The 22,792-nt window shown below is 45.3% G+C and overlaps 1 protein-coding gene across 2 annotated transcripts in view; it reads right to left on the bottom strand.

Annotated features, from left to right (window-relative positions):
* The window catches only part of LOC122563760 (potassium voltage-gated channel subfamily KQT member 4-like), a 631,877-nt gene extending 609,422 nt beyond the window's left edge, over window positions 1-22,455 (bottom strand). For both annotated transcript variants that reach the window (XM_043717964.1, XM_043717965.1), the window contains exon 1: window positions 21,724-22,455. In XM_043717964.1, coding sequence (XP_043573899.1) covers window positions 21,724-22,079 — 356 coding nt within the window. In that variant the 5' untranslated portion in view covers window positions 22,080-22,455. The remainder of the gene's footprint in view (window positions 1-21,723) is intronic.
* Between the last annotated feature and the right edge of the window lie 337 nt (window positions 22,456-22,792).

Below are 22,792 nucleotides of genomic sequence, written 5' to 3'. Positions count from 1 at the left end.
ACCTTGTCTCAGTCAAATCCCTCGAACTCAGCACCGCCTTCCTAACCTGCAATCTTCTTCCTCCCCACTCCGGCCTATCACCCTCACCTTGACCTCCTTCCACCTATCGCATTTCCAACGCCCCTCCCCCAAGTCCCTCCTCCATACCTTTTATCTTAGCCTGCTGGACACACTTTCCTCATTCCTGAAGAAGGGCCTATGCCCGAAACGTCAATTCTCATGTTTCTTGGATGCTGCCTGACCGGTCCCTGGTTTAATCCTGGGTTTTGTCAAAATAAGCGCTTCCAGGGCAGAACAGGGCTCAGTAGTTAGCACTGCTGCCTCACAGCGCCATGGACCTGTGTTCAATTCCAGCCTTGGGCAAGAGTGCTGAATTTGCAATTTTCCCTGTGTCTGTGTGGGTTTCCTCCGAGTGCTGTGGTTTCCTCCCACAGTCCAAAGATGTGCAGATTATGTAGATTGGTCATGCTAAATTGCCCACAGTGTCCAGGAATGTATCGGTTAGGTGGGTAGCCATGGGAAATTCATGGTTACAGGGTAGTGGGGGTGAGTCTGGCTGGTATGCTGTTTGGAGTGTTGTTGTGGACTTGCTGGGCTGAATGGCCTGTTTCCACACTGTAGGAAATCTTCTAAAATGTACTGCAAATCTAAAAAAAAATACATGATGCTGGTGAAATTAATGGAGCTAAAGGCTAACAAATCTCCAGGGTCTGATCATCTAAATCCTAGAGTATGAGATGAAATGGCACTGAAAATATTGAATGCATTGGTGGCCATCTTCCAAAATTATATAGACTCTGGAGCAATTCCTACAGATTGGGGGGTGGCAAATGTAATCAGACTATTTAAAAAGGGAGTGAGAAAAACACAGAATTATGGAGCAGTTGGCCTAACATTAGTCATGGGAAAACTGCTCCAGTCTGTGATCAAAGATGCAAAAACACTTGAAAAGTCTTCACAGGATTAAATAAAGCCAGAATGGGTTTATGAAAGGCATATTAATAGTTAACAAATCTACTGAAGTTTTTTTGACAATGTAATGAATATACTAGGTAAAGGAGAAGCAGTGGATGTGGGGAATTTGGATTTTCAGAAGGCTAGTAGGCAAAATTAAACCACATGGTAATATTTGGCATGGATTAAGGAAACCGTATTTTTTGATGGTGCATACTATTGACAGAATGCAATGTAAACATCTGCCAAAAATCCTTAGACATCATCTTGCAAACCCATCACCACTTCCACTAGAAGGGCAAAGGCAGCATATACATGGGGGTCCACCACCTGCAAGTTCCTCTCCAAATCACTCACCATCATGACTTGGAAATATATCAGCATTTCTTCAGTGTCATTGGATCAAAATCCTGGCATTTCCTCCCTAAGGGCATTTCGATTCTACCTGCTGCACGCGGACTGCAACGGTTCAAGAAGGTGGTTCACTACCACCTTCTCAAGGGCAATTACGATGGGCAATAAATGCTGGCCAACCAGCGGTGCCCATGTCCCACAAGTGAATTAAAAACAAACAAGTTGGTAGCAAGGATCAGAGAGTTGGAATAAATGGATTGTTTTCGGGGTGGCAGGCAGTGACTTGTAAGGCACTTCAAGTTTTTGGGCCCCCAGCTAATCATGATATATGTAAATAACTTAGATGTGGGAACCAAATGTTACATTTCCAAATTTGCTGATGACACAAAACCAGTTGGAATTGTGGGTTGTGAGGAGGATGCAAGGAGGCTTCAAGGTGATTAAGACAAGTGAGTGAGTGGGCAAACATGTGGAAGTATAACATATTATTTAAATAGTGATATACTGGGAAGTGCGGATGTACAAAAAGATCTCAATGTCCTTTTACACCAGTCAATGAAAGTAGGTAGGTGGATGCAGCAAGCAGTTATTGCAAGAGAATTTGAGTTCAGAAGTTGAGATGTCTTAATGCAGTTATACAGGGCCGTGGTGAGACCACATCTGGAGTACTGCTGCAGTTTTGATTTCACTACCTCAGAAAGGATATACTTGCCACAGAGGGAATGTAGCAGAGGTCCATTAAGCTGAGGTCACCTGGGCTTATAATAGTTAGAGTTGAGAAGGATAAGACCGGATCCAATAGAAATGCATAAAATTCAAACAGAGTTGGACAGACTAGATTCAGGGAGGATAGCTAGAGAGTCTTGAACCAGGAATTATCAAGGTTATGGGGAGAAAGTGGGAATAAAGCGTTGAATACCGAGGAACAGCCATGACCTTATTGAATAGTGAAGCAGGCTAGAAGGGTCAAGTGGCCCACTCTTAATTCTAGTTTCTATGTTTCTATGAATTCAGAAAACATTTGAAAGTAAAAGAGGGGCGATTTACCTACTTTTTGATATATTAAATTCTCCATTCCATGCAACAAGGCTGATTCTGGAGTTGAGGGGGTTTGGCTTTTGAGAGGAGACTGAGTAGACTGGGATTATATTCATTAGAATTTAGAAGAATGAGAGTGGAACCTTATAGAAACATGCAGAATTGTGAAGGGAATAGATAAGATAGACGTAGAGAGGACGTTAACACCAGTGGGTGAAACTAGGACATGAGGGCACAGCCTCAAGATTAGAGGGAGCAGATTGAGGACTGAACAGAGAAGGAACTTCTTCAGCCAAAGGGTGAAGAATTGGAATCCCCTGCCCAGGGAAGTGGTTGAGGCTTCCTCAGTAAATGCTCTTAAAGCTAAGATAGATAATTTTTTGAACAGTAAAGGAATTAAGGGTTATAGTGAGAGGGCGGGTAAGTGGAGCTGAGGGCACGTAAAGATCAGCCATGATCTTATTGAATGGGGGAGCAGGCTGGAAGGGCCAGATGGCCGACTCCTGTTCCTGGTTCTTATGTTTTTATGTTCTAACAAAGAGTCATTTAAGCTATCAGTCAGCTAAGAAACATAGATTCAATATGGCATCAAACCGAGTCATTGAACATTTCTGCAGAGCAAGAAATAGGGTAATTGAATGCAAGAGCATGTTACAAAATATTGTAATTAAACTTATTATTAGGGTAAGAAACACAGTCATTATGAAACCTCTGGACTAAAACATTCAAGTCTCATTTACCATGCATTGTGTGATTGCATAAAATCCCTACAGTGAGTCCACACCAACCTTATGAAAGGCATGCCACCCTGTCTGTGTAACCCCGCATTTATCATGACTAACCCACCACCCTGCACATCCCTGGACACTACAGGCAATTTAGGATATCCAATCCATATAACCTGCACATCTTTGGACTGTGGGAGGAAACCCATGTAGACACTAGGAGAATGTGCAAACTCCATACAGTCACTTGAGCGTGGAATTGGACCCCAGCTCTGTAAGGCAACAGTGCTGGTCACTGAGCCTACATATCATGGGGGGGCACGGTGGCACAGTGGTTAGTACTGCTGCCTCACAGTGCCAGAGACCTGGGTTCAATTCCCACCTCAGGCAACTGACTGTGTGGAGTTTGCACGTTCTCCCAGTGTCTGCGTGGGTTTCCTCCGGGTGCTCTGGTTCCCTCCCACAGTCCAAAGATGTGTAGGTTAGGTGAATTGGCCATGCCAAATTGCCCATAGTGTTCGGTGAAAGGGTAAATGTAGGGGAATGGGTCTGGATGGGTTGCTCTTCGGAGGGTCAGTGTGGAAACAGGCCCTTCGGCCCAACAAGTCCACACTGTGAGTAATCGAATCTTAAAACAAAAGCTACCCTGTGTAAACAAGTTAGTTTAAAACAATTCAGAAACCTTCCATAAGGCATTGAACATTTTACCCCTCCCTACTCCATCTCCACAACATATTATGTATCCGCATATGATACAAAAGCCATTTTGATTTCAGAATTTTATTTTATACCTAACTTTAGTAGAATGTGTATAATTACTCAACACTTACTATCCAAACAAATCTACTTTAGTGCACGTTATAGGGATTCTGCACACAACATACTCAGACTCATGTCATCACTTTCCCTTTTTCTAATGTTCTCTGTATCTATCCCTGTTTAGTGAATGTAAATTCACACTCAGATCCACCAGGAGAGTCCAAGCTCTGGAACTGCTCACCATGGCGCCTCCAAAATAGAATTTACAGTCTCCAGTTGCTGATACAACAGATCCCTGTTAAAGTTTATCCACTGAAGAAATGACAACAGGCATAAGCCCTTTATAAACCTCCACAGCTCCATAAATCAAGCAGGATAACCATACCATTAACAAAACATTTCAGCTCATATTGGACTATTGCTTGGGTCATGTAGATTTGGTGAATCACAGTTTGGAATCACTTTATACAAACTTGGATAAACTGAAGATGATGCAAGATAAATATAAATGGATAGGATCATTTCCATATTTTTCCATTTTTTTGTCATATATTTTGGTAAGAAGCATTTCCCTGATTTGTTTATATTCAAATAAATTTATGAATATGGCTCACGAACAGAAAGGGTTCAATGTGAATTCATTTTTGCCTAGAGATTTCACACCAGAAGCTGAGGTGACAACATTGCGGAGGAATTACTGAATCCTTTCACTGTTCAGTTAAATATTAAAGACACAGGATTCTACTGGCAAAGGCACGTGCTTTTGGCTGACTTTGAGCCCACATGCAATAGCACACATTAATTGGGAATTCACCATTCAGATTCACACACAATGGCTGAGGGATGTGAGATTGTGCTGTATGAATACAATTTTTTCTTTTCAAACTCTCAGTCATTTCTCATTCAGGAAACTCAACCACATGTACATCAAATTGACTTTCTCCCCCTGCTTCAACATCCTTCCCTGAGGAAATCGTTCTAGATTTAATTAATAGATGGGTTAAAAATTCCACCTGATTCCTTTAACTGACTAACTTATAACTTGTGTGCTTAGGTATTTGAAATCTTCATCAGGTGCCGATGCATAGTCTGCACCAGCACTAAAGGTATAAATTAGCCATTCTTGGACATATTTGGTTATCACTGATCAATTGTTTGTTAAATTCTTGTCATTAATTTGTGGCTCCTTGTGGGAGCTTGCTGTACACCAACTGTCGGTCACGTTATCTATTTCATGGCGGGCATGGTGGCTTTGAAGGCAGCCCCTACTTTGAGGGCAGCACGGTGGGTCAGTGGGTGGAACGGTGGGTCAGTGGGCATCACGGTGGGTCAGTGGGCAGCACAGTGGGTCAGTGGGCAGCACGGTGGGTCAGTGGGTGGCACAGTGGGTCAGTGGGCAGCACGGTGGGTCAGTGGGCAGCACAGTGGGTCAGTGGGCAGCACGGTGGGTCAGTGAGCGGCACGGTGGGTCAGTGGGCAGCACGGTGGGTCAGTGGGCAGCACAGTGGGTCAGTGGGTGGCACGGTGGGTCAGTGGGCAGCACGGTGGGTCAGTGGGCGGCACGATGGGTCAGTGGGCAGCACGGTGGGTCAGTGGGCAGCACAGTGGGTCAGTGGGCGGCACGGTGGGTCGGTGGGCAGCACGGTGGTACAGTAGGCAGCACGGTGGGTCAGTGAGCGGCACAGTGGGTCAGTGGGTGGCACGGTGGATCAGTGGGCAGCACGGTGGGTCAGTGGGCAGCACAGTGGGTCAGTGGGCAGCACGGTGGGTCAGTGGGCAGCACGGTGGATCAGTGGGCAGCACGGTGGGTCAGTGGGCAGCACAGTGGGTCAGTGGGCAGCACGGTGGGTCAGTGGGCAGCACGGTGGGTCAGTGGGCAGCATGGTGGGTCAGTGGGCAGCACCGTGGGTCAGTGGGCAGCACGGTGGGTCAGTGGGCGGCATGGTGGATCAGTGGGCAGCACGGTGGGTCAGTGGGCAGTACGGTGGGTCAGTGGGCAGCACGGTGGGTCAGTGGGCGGTACGGTGGGTCAGTGGGCAGCACGGTGGGTCAGTGGGCAGCACAGTGGGTCAGTGAGCGGCACGGTGGGTCAGTGGGCGGCACGGTGGATCAGTGGGCAGCACGGTGGGTCAGTGGGCAGCACAGTGGGTCAGTGGGCAGCACGGGTCAGTGGGCAGCACAGTGGGTCAGTGGGCAGCACGGTGGGTCAGTGAGTGGCACGGTGGGTATTGGGCAGCACGGTGGGTCAGTGGGCAGCACGGTGGGTCAGTGGGCAGCACAATGGGTCAGTGGGTGGCACAGTGGGTCAGTGGGCAGCACAGTTGGTAAGTGGGCAGCACGGTGGGTCAGTGGGCGGCACGGTGGGTCAGTGAGCAGCACGGTGGGTCAGTGGGCAGCAAGGTGGGTCAGTGGGCAGCACGGTGGGTCAGTGGGCGGCACGGTGGGTCAGTGGGCGGTACGGTGGGTCAGTGGGTGGCACGGTGGGTCAGTGGGCAGCACGGTGGGTCAGTGGGCGGTACGGTGGTACAGTGGGCAGCACGGTGGGTCAGTGGGCAGTACGGTGGGTCAGTGGGCAGCACGGTGGGTCAGTGGGCGGTACGGTGGGTCAGTGGGCAGCACGGTGGGTCAGTGGGCAGCACAGTGGGTCAGTGAGTGGCACAGTGGCTCAATGGGCAGCACGGTGGCTCAGTGGGCAGCACGGTGGTTTAGTGGGCAGCACAGTGGGTCAGTGGGCAGCACGGTGGGTCAGTGGGCGGCACGGTGGGTCAGTGGACAGCACGGTGGGTCAGTGGGCAGCACGGTGGGTCAGTGAGCGTTACGGTGGGTCAGTAGGAAGCATGGTGGGTCAGTGGGCGGCACGGTGGGTCAGTGGGCAGCACGGTGGGTCAGTTGGCTGCACTGCTGCCTCACAACATCAGGGTCCTGGGTTCGATTTCAGCCTCCGATGACTGTCTGTCTGCACATTCTCCCTGTGTCTGTGTGGGTTTCCTCTGGGTGCTCTGGTTTCCTCCCACAATCCAAACGATGTGCAGGTTAGGTGAATTGACTGTGCTGAATTGCCCATAGTGTTCAGGGATGTTTTGGTTAGGTGCATTAGTCAGGGGTAAATATAGAATAATAGGGTAGGGGAATGGGTCTGGGAGTGGGTTATTCTTCGGAGGGTCAGTGTGAACTTGTTGGGCCGAAGGGCCTGTTTCCACACTGAATGGATTCTATGATCATAACACAGGCTAGAGTTCACGATTAATTTGTTGGCAATAAAAAACTTTAGAAAATCCTGACATGAAGAAAGGCTTGATCCAAATGCAAGTTTATCCCTTTGTTTCTAAAATAATAAGTAAAGGAGGGCACAGTAAAGTTTCCTTATGGTCAGAGCTGGACACCCCCCCACCCCAGTCCCTCACTAGCCACCAAACATCCAAACCCCAGATCCCTGCAACAGCCTGGGGATTATTTACACCCCCGAAAACAAACCATATTGGACTGCGAAACCTGTAGGAGTAATGTCTTCCATTATCAGCCTAACAGATATACAGCAAAACCAAGTAAGTTGCTATCAAATGAGGCACTGTGCAAAACAGCTGCTACTTTACACCAAAAAAAACACATTAGAGAACCACTCGCCCATTACTACTCCACATTACTCTCTGTTACACAGCCCTACTGTGATTGTTTGGGTATTTGTGGAGCACAAACTCGTCTAGAAGTCTTTTGTTAATCCAACTAATCAGTGCAGCTTCTTGTAGTTCTTAAAACTGAAATTAAACTGTGTCTACACTGTCCCCATCAAACACTCCCAGTACAGAGATAGTACAGGATTAGATGCAGAGTAAAGCTCCCTTTATACCATCCTCATCGAAGACTCCCAGGAAAGGAACAGCACGGGGTGAAAGATAGAGTAAAAGTCCCTCTATACTTTTAGACTGAAAGTAAAGCCTCTCTTCTTAAAATGCAAGTAAAGCACTCTATATACTGTCCCCATCAAACACTCCCAGGACAGGACAGCATGGGGTCAAATGCAAAGTAAAGATCCCTCTACTCTTTTAAGCTGAAAGTCATGCCTTCTCTGCAATGCTCCCCATGAAACATTCCCAGGACAGGTGCAGCATGTCGTTAAATACAGAGTAAAGCTCATTCTACACTATCGCCATTAAATGGTCCCTGTCAGGTACAACATGTGGTTAGGTACAGAGTAAAGTTTCCTCTATTCTTTTAAACTGAAAGTAAATATCTCTCGACACTCTTCCCATTAAACACTTCCAGAACAGATATAGCACAGGGTTTAGATATAGTTAGATTATCAAGCAAATGTTGTCCAATTGCAGATTCACATCTAATATTGGGTGCTCTGTTGTGAGTTTCCAACAGCGAATCATTTGGGTTTGGTCAGTATCTTGTTTGTTGCAATCAACCAAAGGAGTGAGCTGTTTTATTCGATCTGCCAGCCTTTGGGATGTATGCTGAAAATGTGGTGCTGGAAAAGCGCAGCAGGTCAGGCAGCATCCAGGGAGCAGGAGAATTGACATTTCGGGCATGAGCCCTTCTTCAGGAATCTGATCTCCAGCATCTGCAGTCCTCACTTTCTCCTTTGGGATGTATGGCCTAAATACGTAGTGTCACACCACCCCTGCAACCTCATTTGTGTGATAAGCAGTATGTCTTTTTAGCTTGATTGGATCATCCTGTTCGTGGCAAACACAACGCATGTTGCTACTTGCATTGGAGCAACGTGGAACAGCGAGCTTCCCCCGTTGCCCAACACTTTGAGATATCTTGCCATTCCATGGTGACCTGAGTCAGAAGTCACATGAATCCAGGTTATAGTCCAACAGATTTATTTGAAATCCCAAGCGTTCAGAGTGCTTCTCCTTCATCAGGTGACGATGAAGGAACAGCACCCCAAAAGCTTGTGATTTCAAATAAACGTGTTGGACTGTAACTTGGTGTTATGTGACTTCTGATTTTTTTCCACCCCAGTCCAACAGCAGCAGCTCCACGTCATGGTCTGAGGTGGACTGTGTACTTTTCAAGATCCAGGGTGACCACCTTTCCATGCTACAGTGTGAGAAATGAGGTTTATCCAGGATCCTGCAGGACAGCTCCGATGGGTCATCATTCAGCATCAAGTCTGTACGGTGAACAAATGGCTCTGACTCTATTTAAGAAGGCACGTTTATGGTAAAAGGAACACACAGATTTTTTTTTCAATAAATTTAAAAGGTTTCAAATGATGTCTGTCATTGCTTTTGAATGACAGAGCCATAGAACGGTCTCAGCTTTCAAGAAAGCTTTGAACCCTTTGCGTCCTTGCTGGTTTCTCTACAAAAGTAACTGATGAAGTGTCACTGCCCCCAACTTTACTTTCTAGACCTGCACATTTTACTTCTCCTTAGCTAATTATCCAATTCCTTTTGAAACCACAATTGAATCCGCTTGCTCCCAGACCCTCAGAGGGTGTGTTCCAGATCCCAGCCACTACCTGGGTGAAAACTCTTGCCCCCATGTTGGTGTTGCTTCTTTTGCCAATCACTCTAAATCTGTGCCTTCTGGTTCTTGTTCCCTCTGAAACTGGGTAAAGTTTCTCACTATCTACTCTGTGCGGACTTCTTATTCTTCTCTATGAAGAATAGCCTCTCCTATCTATCCAAAGTCTCTCATTCACTCTTGTAAACCTTTTCTGCACTCTCTCATAATAAATGTCCTTCATACAATAAATAGAAGCCAAAACAGGGTTTTAATAATGTTTAATGTAACTTCTTTGCTTTTGTCCTCCATGCCCTTATTTATAAAGTGAAGCCTCCCATATGGCCTGTTAACTACTTTCTCAATATGTCCTGTTTACACCACTGATTTATGTACGTATTTACCCAGTCACTCTGTTCCTATACACCCTTTAGAAATGTATCTTTTAGGTTATACAGTCTCTCCTAAGCCTTCCAACCAAAATAAATCACGTCACTCTCTTCTGCACTGAACTTATTCGGTCACTTATCTGTCCAAATCACCAACCTTGCTGTGTGAAGTCTATTAGCATTCTCCTCACAGGGTTCATAATCCTTTCAAATTCCTGTCATCTGCAGATTTTAAAATTATATCTAAGTTGAGGTCATCAATATATTAATTTGCCACAGGACACTCCACTGTATCCTTCCTTCAGTCTGAAAGATATGTAGTCCACTGAAGAGCATGTTTAACTGTAAAAGCTTCTGGAAGGATGATAAATTAGCATAGTTAGAGGAAACTCATTGCTGTGATCAACCTCTTCTAAGGGTGGGATCAGACATTTTTCAGCACAATCTTTGTCCATATAGCATCAAAGATCATAGAAACTTGATTTACACAGGAAGCAACTTGCATTTGAAATTCTTCGGTCTTTTCCGCTGATTTTGCTGATTTCAGATAAACTTGTAGCCCAGCTATATTTTAAATCTCTTATTAATAGATATCCCATAGTGTTGTTCGAGAGTAGTCTGTTGGATGTTAAACACTGGTACCAGGTAATTGTATAATCGTGCTCCACAAAACAGGTAAACTATTGGTAAATGAGCACATTTTCAAACAAACAGAATTTCACTGAATGAGGAGAATTCTTTGGACTGAAATTCAGAAGCTAGGATGAAATGTCTCACTGACTGTCTCTGTTTTTATGAGCTTTTTTTTAAAGCAATTGGCTAGAGTCCATGCTGCTTCTTGTGTTAAGGCATTTTCTATTAGTGGGAGATTCTCCAGATCATCTGAAAGGTCTTCTCATTTTCCTTTCTTAAAACAAGCAATGGTTAAATAGATACAGAAGCTAATCAATTATATCAAGTGTGCCTGGAATGTACTTGCTTACATGTTAAACCTGGCGAGCAGCGTCATACTGGACAAAGGATAAATAAAAATACACACACACAGATTTCTAATACCGTAGCAGAGAGAGAGAGAGAGACAGAGAGAGACAGAGACAGAGAAAGAGAGAGAGATGGAGACACATACAGAGAGAGAGAGAGAGAGGCAGATCCTTGTTTCTGGTGTCATGAGGGACAGAGAGATAATGGAAGAAAACTAAGCAGCATGCGAGCAAACTATGGAAAGAAACAGTGAGAGCCAAAAAAGAGGGAAAGGAAAAAGAGAATGTAAGAGAATAAGAGAATGAGAAGTAACCAGGAGAAAGTCAGAAATTAAGAGAGAATCATGGATAAGCAAAAGAAACAATGAGAAATACTGGCGGAGGTGGGGGGGAGAAATACTAGAAGAGTGAGACAGAGAGAGTAAGAATTAAACCGAAAAAGATAGACTAAGAAAAAAGGAAGAGACAGAAAATCCCTTCAGCCACCTCCCAGTGTGGCTATTGAGGCTCTTTAACTTACAGCAACAATGAGTGTCTTTGATTCTCCGTTGTATCACTATCCATGCTGGGAGTATCAGTCTGTGCCTCTTTGCACATGAAGCTTAAGAAGTTCTGTTTGAGTTGTCAGTTCACTAACTAGCACCACTTAACACAGGAACACAGGAAATAGGAACAGCAGTAGACCATTCAGTTCCTCAAACCTATGCCACCATTCAGCGCGATCATGGCTAATCTTCAGTCTCCATGGCCTTTTTTCATTTCTTTCCGTAACCCTCAGTATCTTTTTAATTTCTAGAAATCTATTGATCTCTGTCGTGAATGTACTCAAATGCTTAGTCTAGACAGCCCTCTGGAATATAGAATTCTAAAGATTTACTCTTAGAGAGGAAGTTTCTCCTCATCCCAGTCCAAAGTGACCTGCCCATAAGATGCGTTCTTTGGTTCTAGCCCCCATCCTTCATACATTTACCCTGTTGAGCTCTCTAAGAATGCTGTATTTTTCAATGAGATCACTTCATTCTTGCAAACTCTATGGAATGCAGGCCAGGTCTCCTTAATATCTCTTTCTGGGACAATCCCACCATCCTAAGGATCAGTATGGTGAACATTATTTGAGCTAAAACACTGAACCCTTCACTTTGAGTTTGAAGTGCGTAGTTCCATGAGATGAAGCCCTTCTGTAAGCAGCAGAAACCATTGACAGCACTGATCCGTCTCAGTACATAATCGGTGAGAAGAAACCATGCATTCTTCAGAATGACAGTGATAGACCTTCCCCCACATTACTGAGTTTGTTTCTGTGATACCTGCCACTCCCCAATGTATGTGCACTGAGTTGTTTCCTAAGACTGGAGTTTTAATTGCATTATACAAAAATGATGACAGACTGCAAAATGTATTTACTTGTTGACAAGGAGAGATATTGAATATTCAATTATTAGCTCCTCAGCTATCATAACATCGACAGAACATACATGGATTTTCTGGATCTGCTTTGTTCAGGGGCTAATTTCAGTGTGTGGTAAGCACAAGGCAGTCTAATTCCCTCACTCTGACCCCACACTCCATCGGGTCAGATACAGTAAATGACACCCAAAATATCCTACATCTAGTTTGCACCAGTAATTACAACCATACAGTGCCCAGAAACATGGAATTGTCAGCATGAGCTGATATCGATTATTCCCCATCTCCTCCCTCACTCTGCTCTCCCATTTGCATTACCAGTATGCTTTTATCTTTTTTCTACATTCTTCTGTTTTTTCAAAACTCTGCTGCTCATGATCTCAGTCACATCTCCTCCTGTCTCCCCACTGCCACTTGGTCTGGTCCAGCTACACTTTAAAACACTCAACCATTTTCACATCACTCCATGGCCTTGCCTCACTTTAGTTCATGAATTTGTAATCTCTTCTGGAACCACAACCCTCCAAGATATCTCATACTCATCTCATTCTGGCCTCATGAATATCCTAAAATTTCGATTCTTCCACTATTAGTGAGCATGCATTCAGTTACCAGAATCCAAAGTTCTGGAATTCCCTCTTCATCTCTCTACCTCATTTTCCTCCTTTAAGATGCTCCTTAAACCCACTTTTTCAACTCAGCCTTTGGTCTTTTGTTTGAATATTACTTTATGCAGCTTGGTTGTCAAATATTGCTCCTAAAAAGCATCTCAGGATCATTTACTGCATTAAAGGCACTATATAAATACAGGTTGTTGTTCATCTCTCTGTTTCCCCAATTCATTCTGTGAAGCTTTTATTGCCTACAGATTTCCTGGTACCGATTCCTCAGGAAACTCCAGCCCATGGTTAGTGTTCTTTAATTATCCAAGACAGTGAACATGAGATGGCTATTTAACTACAGCAGGTCAGTGATTTCCACAAGACTTGCATTATTCAGCGTGAGTCACTGGACAGTGACCAGGAGCAGGGAACCTTGATGGAGTTTAAAGCCTCCCACTTCCATCAGCTCCATAGTTCGATGGTCTAATATTCACTTGCATTGCCCCTCCAAGGCTATGCGCCAAGAGCTGAAAAATGGGATTAGTGCGGTCAGATCTTTGTTGATTGCCGTGGATATGATGGTCCTACTAGCCTCCTTATTTTCTGCAAATATCTAAAAGTGTGAGTTCCAGGCATCAGCATATCAACACCAACATCAATTCTGGCTCTCTCTGGTTCCTTGAACAATTGGCATTTTATTCATCTGTCTCACTGTGCTGTCTCACCCATAGCTGCCTGTGTCCGGGATTTTGCCTAAATTCTGTCTAACCAGTGTTTCACTATCTCAAGAGATCAGAATTAAGTAAGTGTTATAACATGCAGGTTTGTCCGGGAGGAGTGAGAGACAGTTCAACGTTCTTACAAAAGCAGAGAAGAAGAAGCAAGGAAAGTTCTTGTCTTCTGGAAGTTTTTGGATGTTGTTGTAACAAAACAAGGGAAGATCATGAAGCATTTATAAAAAAAAGTGATTTTGTTTTCTTTCTTTTGAATGAGTTTATTGTCATGTGTATTTTACAGTGAGAAAAACAGTAAAATACAGTGAAAGATGTTTTCACTTTCGCCACGATCCAATGCCATTTTGAATAGTTTTACAAATAAGAAAGCTAGAGCTTAAAGAGACTCCTTCAGCCCTGAGCCAACTCATCATCAACGATGCCCATCCTCCCTCCACAGTCTACGCCAGACCCAACCAACTCTGAAGTTGCCTCTCTTCAGGTGCCAGCTTTTGTAACCGGGCAGATTCTCCTCCAATGCCACCTGCACCAGACCCACCAAAGTCAGAGTTGCATCTCTCACCGCTTGGCCCACCTCTTCGATGTCGCTGTGATGCCCTGCTGCCATTGTTCCATTTCGGCCAGTGCCAGACCCAATCAATGACCAAGCCGCCGATCCTCAGGCACTCAGGCTGCCTCGCGATCTCACCTCTGCTGACGTGCAGCCATCGATTCCGAGGCCAGGTCCCGTGCTCATCTGGAAAAGTAAATAGGGGCTAACTCGCTGCCATGAGGTCCACACTGGGCCCACAGAGGGAAGTAAAAAGAAAAAGGCAAAAACAAAAGTGGTTGGAGTATGTGAACGACAACTCAGAAGCCCTTCTGGATGACGGCTGGAGTTTGTCCTCTACTGAGGCATGGGTAATACATGCTGACCTAGCCACTGGTAACTATACACAACTCATAAATAATAAAAAAAACACCAAATATGTACAAGTATTGAAGACTGAACAGATTCATTGCTTGACTAAGTATAGTATTTGGAAATGTTATGTAGGAAGGTTGTGTAGATTACTCTAAGGGAGTTGAGGCATAGTGATAATGTCACTGGACCTGTAATCCAGGAAGCCAGGCTAATGGTCTGGAGACATAAGTTCAAATCCTACCATGGCAGCCGGTGGAATTTTAATAAATCTGGCACATAAATATAAAGCTGGTCTCAAGTTGGTACCAAACAACCACCATTGATTAGCATCAAAACCCCATTCATTCACTAATTTCCTAAGAACACCTGGTCGGGGTGATATGTAGACCCAGAGTCATAGCAATGGGCTGAATGGCCAAGCGAACCATTCAGTTCAAGGGCAAGAAATGGTCAAAATCCCATGGAAGAACAAAACAAACTGAAGAAATCTCCAGGAGTACATCCAAGCATATGGAGAAGCTTAGTTTTGCACCTACATGGTGCAGATAGGTATCACCAGCACCCAATCTCACCTGACTCCTCAGTGATCGTTCACCCTACAGCAGGTACTGTCACTGCTATGCTTTCAATCTGTGTAGTACTTGTGCCCCTAAACACAGGGGAGCTTTAGTATGATGAATACTTACCAAGCTACCAGAGTCTATTTTGGACTGGAGCCAGCTCCTGACTGATAACTGACTGTTTGCCAAAAATAACCAGAAATGCTGAACGTATGTTTCTGCATTTTCTCCCCTGTAGATTTCCTCTCCATTCCTGAGCTTTGCAAGAATTAGCAAGCCTCCACTGATTTCAACTTCAGAGGCACTGCAGCCTCCTTTTCCAATTTAGCATTAATTTCACATTCCTGCAGACCCTAACATCCACAGCAGCTCTGGAATAGAAAGGAATTAGTAGCAATATCTCCACTGGGACAGACCACCATCGGTGCTGCCCTGAAAGAGAAACACAGGAATGGGTCATCCAAAATGCTGCTGATTTTCAGCTCAAGGCCAAAGCTTTTAAATGCTTTAGTAGACACAAAACATAGCCCACTCCATAATACCCATAGTAGAAGTGCACATAGAAATACAAAAATTCACTCAGCTGCACATTCACAGACTCAGACACTCACAAACTCTCTCATGTACCAGAAACCTCTGCATACATACCCCGGAGTATATTCACACATACAAGGAGGGTCTGTGTGGACTTGTTCGGCCGAAAGGCCTGTTTCCACACTGTAGGGGATCTAATCTAATCAGTCACATATAAACAGACAATGCACACACACACGCTCATATGCTCACAGACACTCAACTACTCAAATGCTCGCACGCACACTCATGCTTGCATGCATACGCTTAACATACATGCTTGTGCACACACACTCTCACATAGAGTGCAAGCAATATAAACTCTCACACACACATAGTTTAAGCATACACGCTCATATGCACCCAGACCATGCACGAACACATACAGAGCTCAGACTCACGTTGACCACAACAGTTAGAGAGCACACACTCAAATACGAAGCACACATTCATACAATTGCTTTTAATTGACTCTGGAACAATGTGATCTCACATGACTGAGTAAGTCACAAGCATCCACTATAACTCTGAATTTTCAGTGTACAATTCAAGAGCAATCAGCTCTGAAGAAAACGTTTAGTTTATTTCAAGTTGTTCCACATTAAAGTTATGATTGCAATTTCCTCCAATTATTGAACTTGGATGTTGCTGATCTTTGTTCAGTGTCCTAATCTTTGATACAAAAATGAATCAGGTAGGCAGAAGAATCTTGAGGAAGGTGAAAAGTGAATTGATGTAATAAATCTGTCCTTTGAAAATCCACCTTCCCCCCACAAACTCTCTCCAAAACACATCTTATTCCCTGAAACCACTTGATATTGCTATTTCCTGCCTTCTTGTCAATTAACCCTTTGTATGAATGTGGTTTTCACACTCCCTTCTTCCTCCTTGGGACTAATTTGACCTGTTCCCTTCAGAATGTGAAAAAACCAATGTTACTGTTCAGTTAAATATTTTAAACAAGAACAACATAATCACTGCTTCCTCATCAAATAAAATCCCGAAATTGGCAAATCCTGTGTTTGGAGGTCAAATCAAAGACAAGAAATATCGGGCTTTTGTCAAATCAGTAGCAACAACGAGCAGTTATGACTGAAAGACAGAGCTCCGATTATTTGTTCATTTTTTGATCAGATCACAATCTCTAAGGCAGTCCTTCAGCATCAAGGATAATTTCTTTTGTTCTGGTGTCATGGGTGCTGTGGTAGCTAAACAATGCATGACTGAAACCTTGTACTCTACCCAAGGGGAGACAGGTGGTATTTGCTGAAGTGGGTGGGTCCTGAAGAAGCATCTGAAACATTGGGTTCTCTAACTCCTGACGCTGCCTGGCTTGCTGTGTTCTTCCAGCCCTCTGCTCGTCTACCTTGGATTCCAGCATCTACAGTTTTATTGTCTCTAACAAAGTGAGTTGATGAGCTGCTTGCGTTTTCGCGTGCTCCTGCCAACAGTTTGCACTCGACTTTCACCTGAGATTATTAAAGACACTCAAAATAATTGACAGCTTCAGGGATTTTTTTCCCCAGTTTGGGCCATGTTGGCCTCGATATTAGCTACCTGGTAAGAAAAAGCAACAGCGACAGAGGAACTGGGAGAATGGAATGGAGTCTTTACAAGAAGCAGGGTGTGAGAATGCATAGTCCAGGGAGCTGTAGGAGTCGGTGGGTTTATAGTGGCTATGTTTTTAGTTCCTCTGTCTCTGTCGCATATGTTTTGATGAGGCCAACTTTGACAAGGGAGCCTCCTAGATGTCCACCTTCTTCCTCAACTGAGGATTCCCCAACACTGTTGTCAACGGGGCCATCAACCAAGCATGACCCATCTCCTGCGCCTCTGCCCTCACCCCTTCTCTTCTCTCCCGCATCAGCGATAGGGTTTCCTTTGTCCTTACTGACCATCCCAACAGCATCCAGAAGATCACCGGTCGTCATTTCTACCTCCTCCAGCAAGGTGCTACCACCAGACACATATCCCCCTCTCCTCCCTTGTCTGTTTACCACAGGGACTTTTCCCTCCGAGACACCTTGGTCTACTCTTCCCTCACTCCCAAAATTCCCCCACAGCCCTCTGGCACATTCCCTGCCACCCACCAAAGGAGTAACACCTGCCCATTTACCTCCTCCCTCCTCAGTGTCCAAGGGCCCAAACACACCTTCCAGGTGAAGCAACACTTTATCTTCACTCCTCACAATCTAATCTTCTGCATTCACTGCTCACAATGTGGTTTCCTCTGCATTAGGGAAGTGAAGCGTAGACTGGGTGACCACTTCACAAAACATCTACGTTCTGCCCACAAAAAAGACCCTGAGCTTCCAGTTGCCTGCCATTGTAACACACCATCCTGTTCCCTGGCCAATATCTCTGTCTCGGGCTTACTGCAGTGCTCCACTGAAGCTCAGTGCAAGCTGGAAGAACAACACTTCATTTTCTACATGGGGTCTCTGCAGCCTTCAGGGCTCAATATCGAGTTCAATAATTTTAAGGCCGGAACTCCCCCATGTTCTCACCCCCTAACCCCACAAACCAGGCCTTGTTACCATTACACACGACCTACTGGTAGCCACTAACAGTCTGCATTAACAGCTATTCACCCTCCCAGCCAAATCGTTATCTACTCTTTTGTCTGTCCAGCTGTCCTTCTCCTTTCTTGGGCTCTATCCTCATCCCATCCCCCACCCTATCTTCTACATATAAACCAACATTTTCCTAACAGTTCTGAGGAAGAGTCAACAGACCTGAAATGTTAACTCTGATTTCTCTGCACAGACGCTGCCAGACCTGCTGAGCTTTTTCAGCAACTTCTGTTTTGTTTCTGGTTTACAGCATCACTGGTTCTTTTCGATTTTTATCAGTGAACAGGTTATCGCTAAAGTATGTGCTGCTGGAGAGCACTGTTGTTACCATCCATCAACATTTATGACGATTGAGATTAGAGTGAAGGGGAGGTAATTGGCAGGCTTGGTTTCATCCTACTCTTTGTGTACAGAGCATCCCTGAGCAATTGTCTGGTTCATTTCAGTGTTGTAGCTGTACTGAAACATGTTGGCTAGGGGAGCAGTAAGTTCTTGAGTATTATTGCTGGAATGCTGTCAGGGCCATTAGACTTTGCAGTATGTACTATCTACAAGATGCACTGCAGAAATACATCAAAGATCCTCAGACAGCACCTTCCAAACCCATGACCACTTCCATCTAGAAAGATAAGGGCAGCAGATATTTGGGAACACCACCACCTTCAGGTTGCCCTCCAAGCCACTCACCATCCTGACTTGGAAATACATCGCTGTTCCTTTACTGTCACTGGGTCAAATTCCTGGAATTCGCTCCCTAATGGCATTGTGGGTCAACCCACAGCAGACATACTGCAGCGATTCAAGAAGGCAGCTCACCCCCACCTTCTCAAGGGGGGCAACTAGGGACGGGAGTAAATGTTGGCCACATCCCACGAATGAATAAATGAAAAAAAATCCAGTGTGTCTCCAATTGTTTCTTGATATCATGTGAAGTAAATCAAATTGGCTGTAGACTAGTATCTGGAATCCCTTTGAGCTGCTTAGGTGATCCATAACTTTTTTTCACCCACCCAAAAAAAAGAATTTTCAGTACTCAGATCTGAAGAACCATTAGTGAGTAATAAAGCTAATGAATAATTCAGGAGAAAGTCTTTACTCTGAGAGTGGTAAGAATGTGAAATTCAATACTGCAGGGCAGTAACTGAGGTGAACAACAGATGCAGTTAAAGGAAAAACTCGATAAACACAAGAAGGAAAATGGAAAAGAAAAAAAATCTAGAGGAGGCATGAAGAGCGCAATGACAGAAGTTCCATGTGGAGTACAGACAAAAGCACAGGGCGAGTTAAGCTGAATATTATATATTCTAACAATTTGATTTGTAAAAACGTTTCTTCTGTTTTAACCAACCTCTACCTGAAAGTTCATTACTGCAATTTCCCATGTCCCCTAAAAGTGCAACCTTCAGGCAGTTCCCTCTGAAGCAGCCTCACATTCACTAACAGGTTTGGTTAAACTGCACCAAACCAGTTCATGTCAGACACTCACAGCCAGAAAACATTGACGATCCAAATAGTTTGAGCTTGACGTGGGAAAGGAACCCACTGAACCATTTCCGCACAATTCTAGATTTTAAAATGTTCACATTTCCTCACAAAAGGAAAGGGTTAATGGGGAAATGGAAGGCAGAAGGAAATCATAATGATTACCTTCAGGTCGATAATGCCGAACAATAGGCACAGCTTATCAGTTAAGGGTTTTCATCGCTGGTTTAAAATACAGCCCAATCTACCTGGTAAGATTATGAGCAGTCACTGTCATCAGTAATTCATCACAGGCAAACACAGACATGGGTGAACACGGACATGGGTGAACACGGACACGGGTGAATGTGGGCATAGGCAAACACGGACATGGGCAAACACGGGCATGGGTGAATGTGGGCATATGCAAACACGGACAAGGACAAACACGGACATGGGTAACCACGGACATAGGTGAATGTGGGCATAGGCAAACATGGACATGGGCAAACACTGACATGGGTAAACACTGACATGGGCGAACACGGACATAGGTAAACACCAACATGGGTAAAAATGGACACGGGTAAACACGGACATGGGTAAACACGGACATGGGTAAACACGGACATGGGTGAATGTGGGCATAGGCAAATATGGACATGGGCAAACACGGACATGGGTAAACACGGACACGGACAAACATGGACATGGACAAACATGGACACAGGTAAATGTAGGCACAGGTGAACACAGGAGAAAGTAAGGACTGCAGATGCTGGGCATCAGTCGACAAGTGTAACGCTGGAAAAGCACAGCAGGTCAGGCTACATCTAAGGAGCAGGAGAGTTGACACTATGGGCATGAAGAAGGGCTTATGTCCGAAATGTCGATTCCCCTGCTCCCCGGATGCTGCCTGACCTGCTGTGCTTTTCCAGCACCACACTTTTCGACAGGTGAACACAGATGAGAGCAAACATTGGACAAGGATGAATTTGGGAACCAGTTACCATAGGCACAGCAAGAAGATTGATTCAAAAAATGTAAAGATTCCTAGCTCATAACCAGCAGTCAGTCAGTTGGACATACTCTCCATTCAGTCACATTGCTGCTGAGCTTCCCACTCATAATGTGCCCAAGGAGATAAGACTGGTGTTCCAAGCGTGTGCTGGCATTTACAAACTGTTAGGAACTTTCCTTCAGTCTCTACATCTCACACCTTGAACAAATATTTCCCTTTTCCATTTCTTTAAATTTTCAGGGTAAAATATTGAAGCCCTCTTTTTAGCCCAGTTTTTACTAAGCCGAGAGTAACCCCACACTGACTATGCAGTCTAACTGAGTGATCTTGTTCTCACAACAACTGAACATAAATGAAACCTAAATCCGCGGTCCCGAACTGCTCAAACACAGCTGGGCATGAGTTGTGCTATTTATTTCTGAGCAAGGGTACAATACAGGAGCTGATAGATTTAAATCTCACACAGAGGTTCACTGTTTCCCACATACCTTGAAGACAGGTTTACTTTATGTACGAACATTTCTGTAAAACACACAAATCACTGATTTCACATATAGGGTTACTTCTTAAGTCAACCACTGGGTCTAAAGCTCTTGTCAAAGGGGAGTTTTCAGGAGACTGGCAAGTTCTGGACGAAGTTTCTTTTGTAGTCGGTCCAATGGGGACCCAGCGGGGCTGGGTCAAGAACAGAAATGAGTCAGGTTTCAATGGAAGGGTAAAGGTCGGGCTGTTAGTCTCCAGGTGGACACGGCTACACCGCGCTGGGAAGATCCTTTTTCGAAGTTAATTCGGAAACAGTGTAATTGTGTGCAATTAGAATAAATACGTGCACATAGATTCGTTAAACGTGACACTACAGACTTCGGCGCTTCTACTGACAGCTCAAGGACTCAACTTCCAAACGCGCACAGAGACTGAAACCAAAACATCCTCATCTTTCCAGGATTTAGGAGCAGGTTTTAAAACTCTAGCACATATTGCAATAAACATTTATTTATAAGACGCCACCATCATAAATATACGTTAAAATACCGGGCACTTTCTGAACATTGCAAACGTTGTTATTTAAATATTCCTGCAGTGACAGGGGAGCTAGCAAGTTTGGAAAGATTGGAGTGTACAGAGAGAGAGAGAGACCGAGTGTTGTGGACGGACTGTGTGTGCCAAGCAGCACTGGCCCAGGGCACGGTGGGGTTTAGGGGGAGTTGGAGCGGAGTGTTACTCACATGAAAGCATGGTAAATGAACGCCCATCCCCGCGGTCTCTCCAACACGTTGTACAGACAGTTCTGCAGCTTTCTGTAATGGGCATTCCTCTTGTTGCGGTGTTTGAGGGGCAGCGGTCTGCCCAGCAGCCCGACCCGGGCACTCTGCACACTGTCCCCGGGCAATCCGGCCAGCACCAACCTCTCTCCATCTCCGGGCTGAGGTGCCAGCCTCAGGCGGCTGCCCTGGTGCCTCTCCCCGGGGCTCGCAGCCACTCCGTCCCGACTTGAGGAGCTGCTCTCCACCGCCGTCAGCCCCACGAACTCCACTCGCTTCTCATCGCTCATGCCGCCGGCATCTGCCTGGTTCCGGGGCATGGAGAGCGCGGACTCGGCTTGACCATGCGCCAGGAGCTCGCTGACCCTGCTCCCAGGTACCGCTCCCAGCAGCCTGTAACTGGGGGGTACGCGAACCACGAGCGAGTGATGGGCAGCAATCCCAGATTCCAGAGGTTTCACATCCCAGAGAGATCTTCCTCAAGGATGGAGTTGTCTCTTCACTCGCACTGCCTTATTCAGCTACAATCACCAGCATTGGCTCTCACACAAACACCAGGCTCTCTCTCTCTGTCTCTCTCTGGGCTTTTCACTCAAAAGAAATCGGAACTTCGACATCACTGAAACTTCACACACTGCTCCTCCTGACACTCCACCTGCCATCCATCAAACTGACATCCCCACTCTCTAAAGACTTGACTCCCCTTCCCCTCCTCTCCCACATCATCCTCCCCGCTTTTGGAGCTTTCCTCAGCCTCCAGGCTCCTCCCTCATCAGCACATTGCACAGAAAGCTGAGAGAGAGCGGGTCCTGCACTTAGAGAGCTCCCGCCGCTGGTTCTGTCCCTGGGAGGGCAGCGTCTCAGCATGAACTCTCTCCCTCTCTCCCTCTCCCTCTCTCTCTCTCCCTCTCCCTCTCCTGCAGGAGCAGCATCACTTCAGGTATTTACACAAATCAGCATCAGAACTATGGAGGAAATAAAGATTCGTTTCTCCATTAAGTTCCATGTTCATAATTAAACAGTTTTAGGCATG

The sequence above is a fragment of the Chiloscyllium plagiosum genome, chromosome 27 (genome assembly GCF_004010195.1).
Source record: "Chiloscyllium plagiosum isolate BGI_BamShark_2017 chromosome 27, ASM401019v2, whole genome shotgun sequence".
NCBI lineage: Eukaryota > Metazoa > Chordata > Chondrichthyes > Orectolobiformes > Hemiscylliidae > Chiloscyllium > Chiloscyllium plagiosum.
Note: the sequence above shows the minus strand (reverse complement) of the source record. Positions and strands in the feature narration are given on the sequence as shown.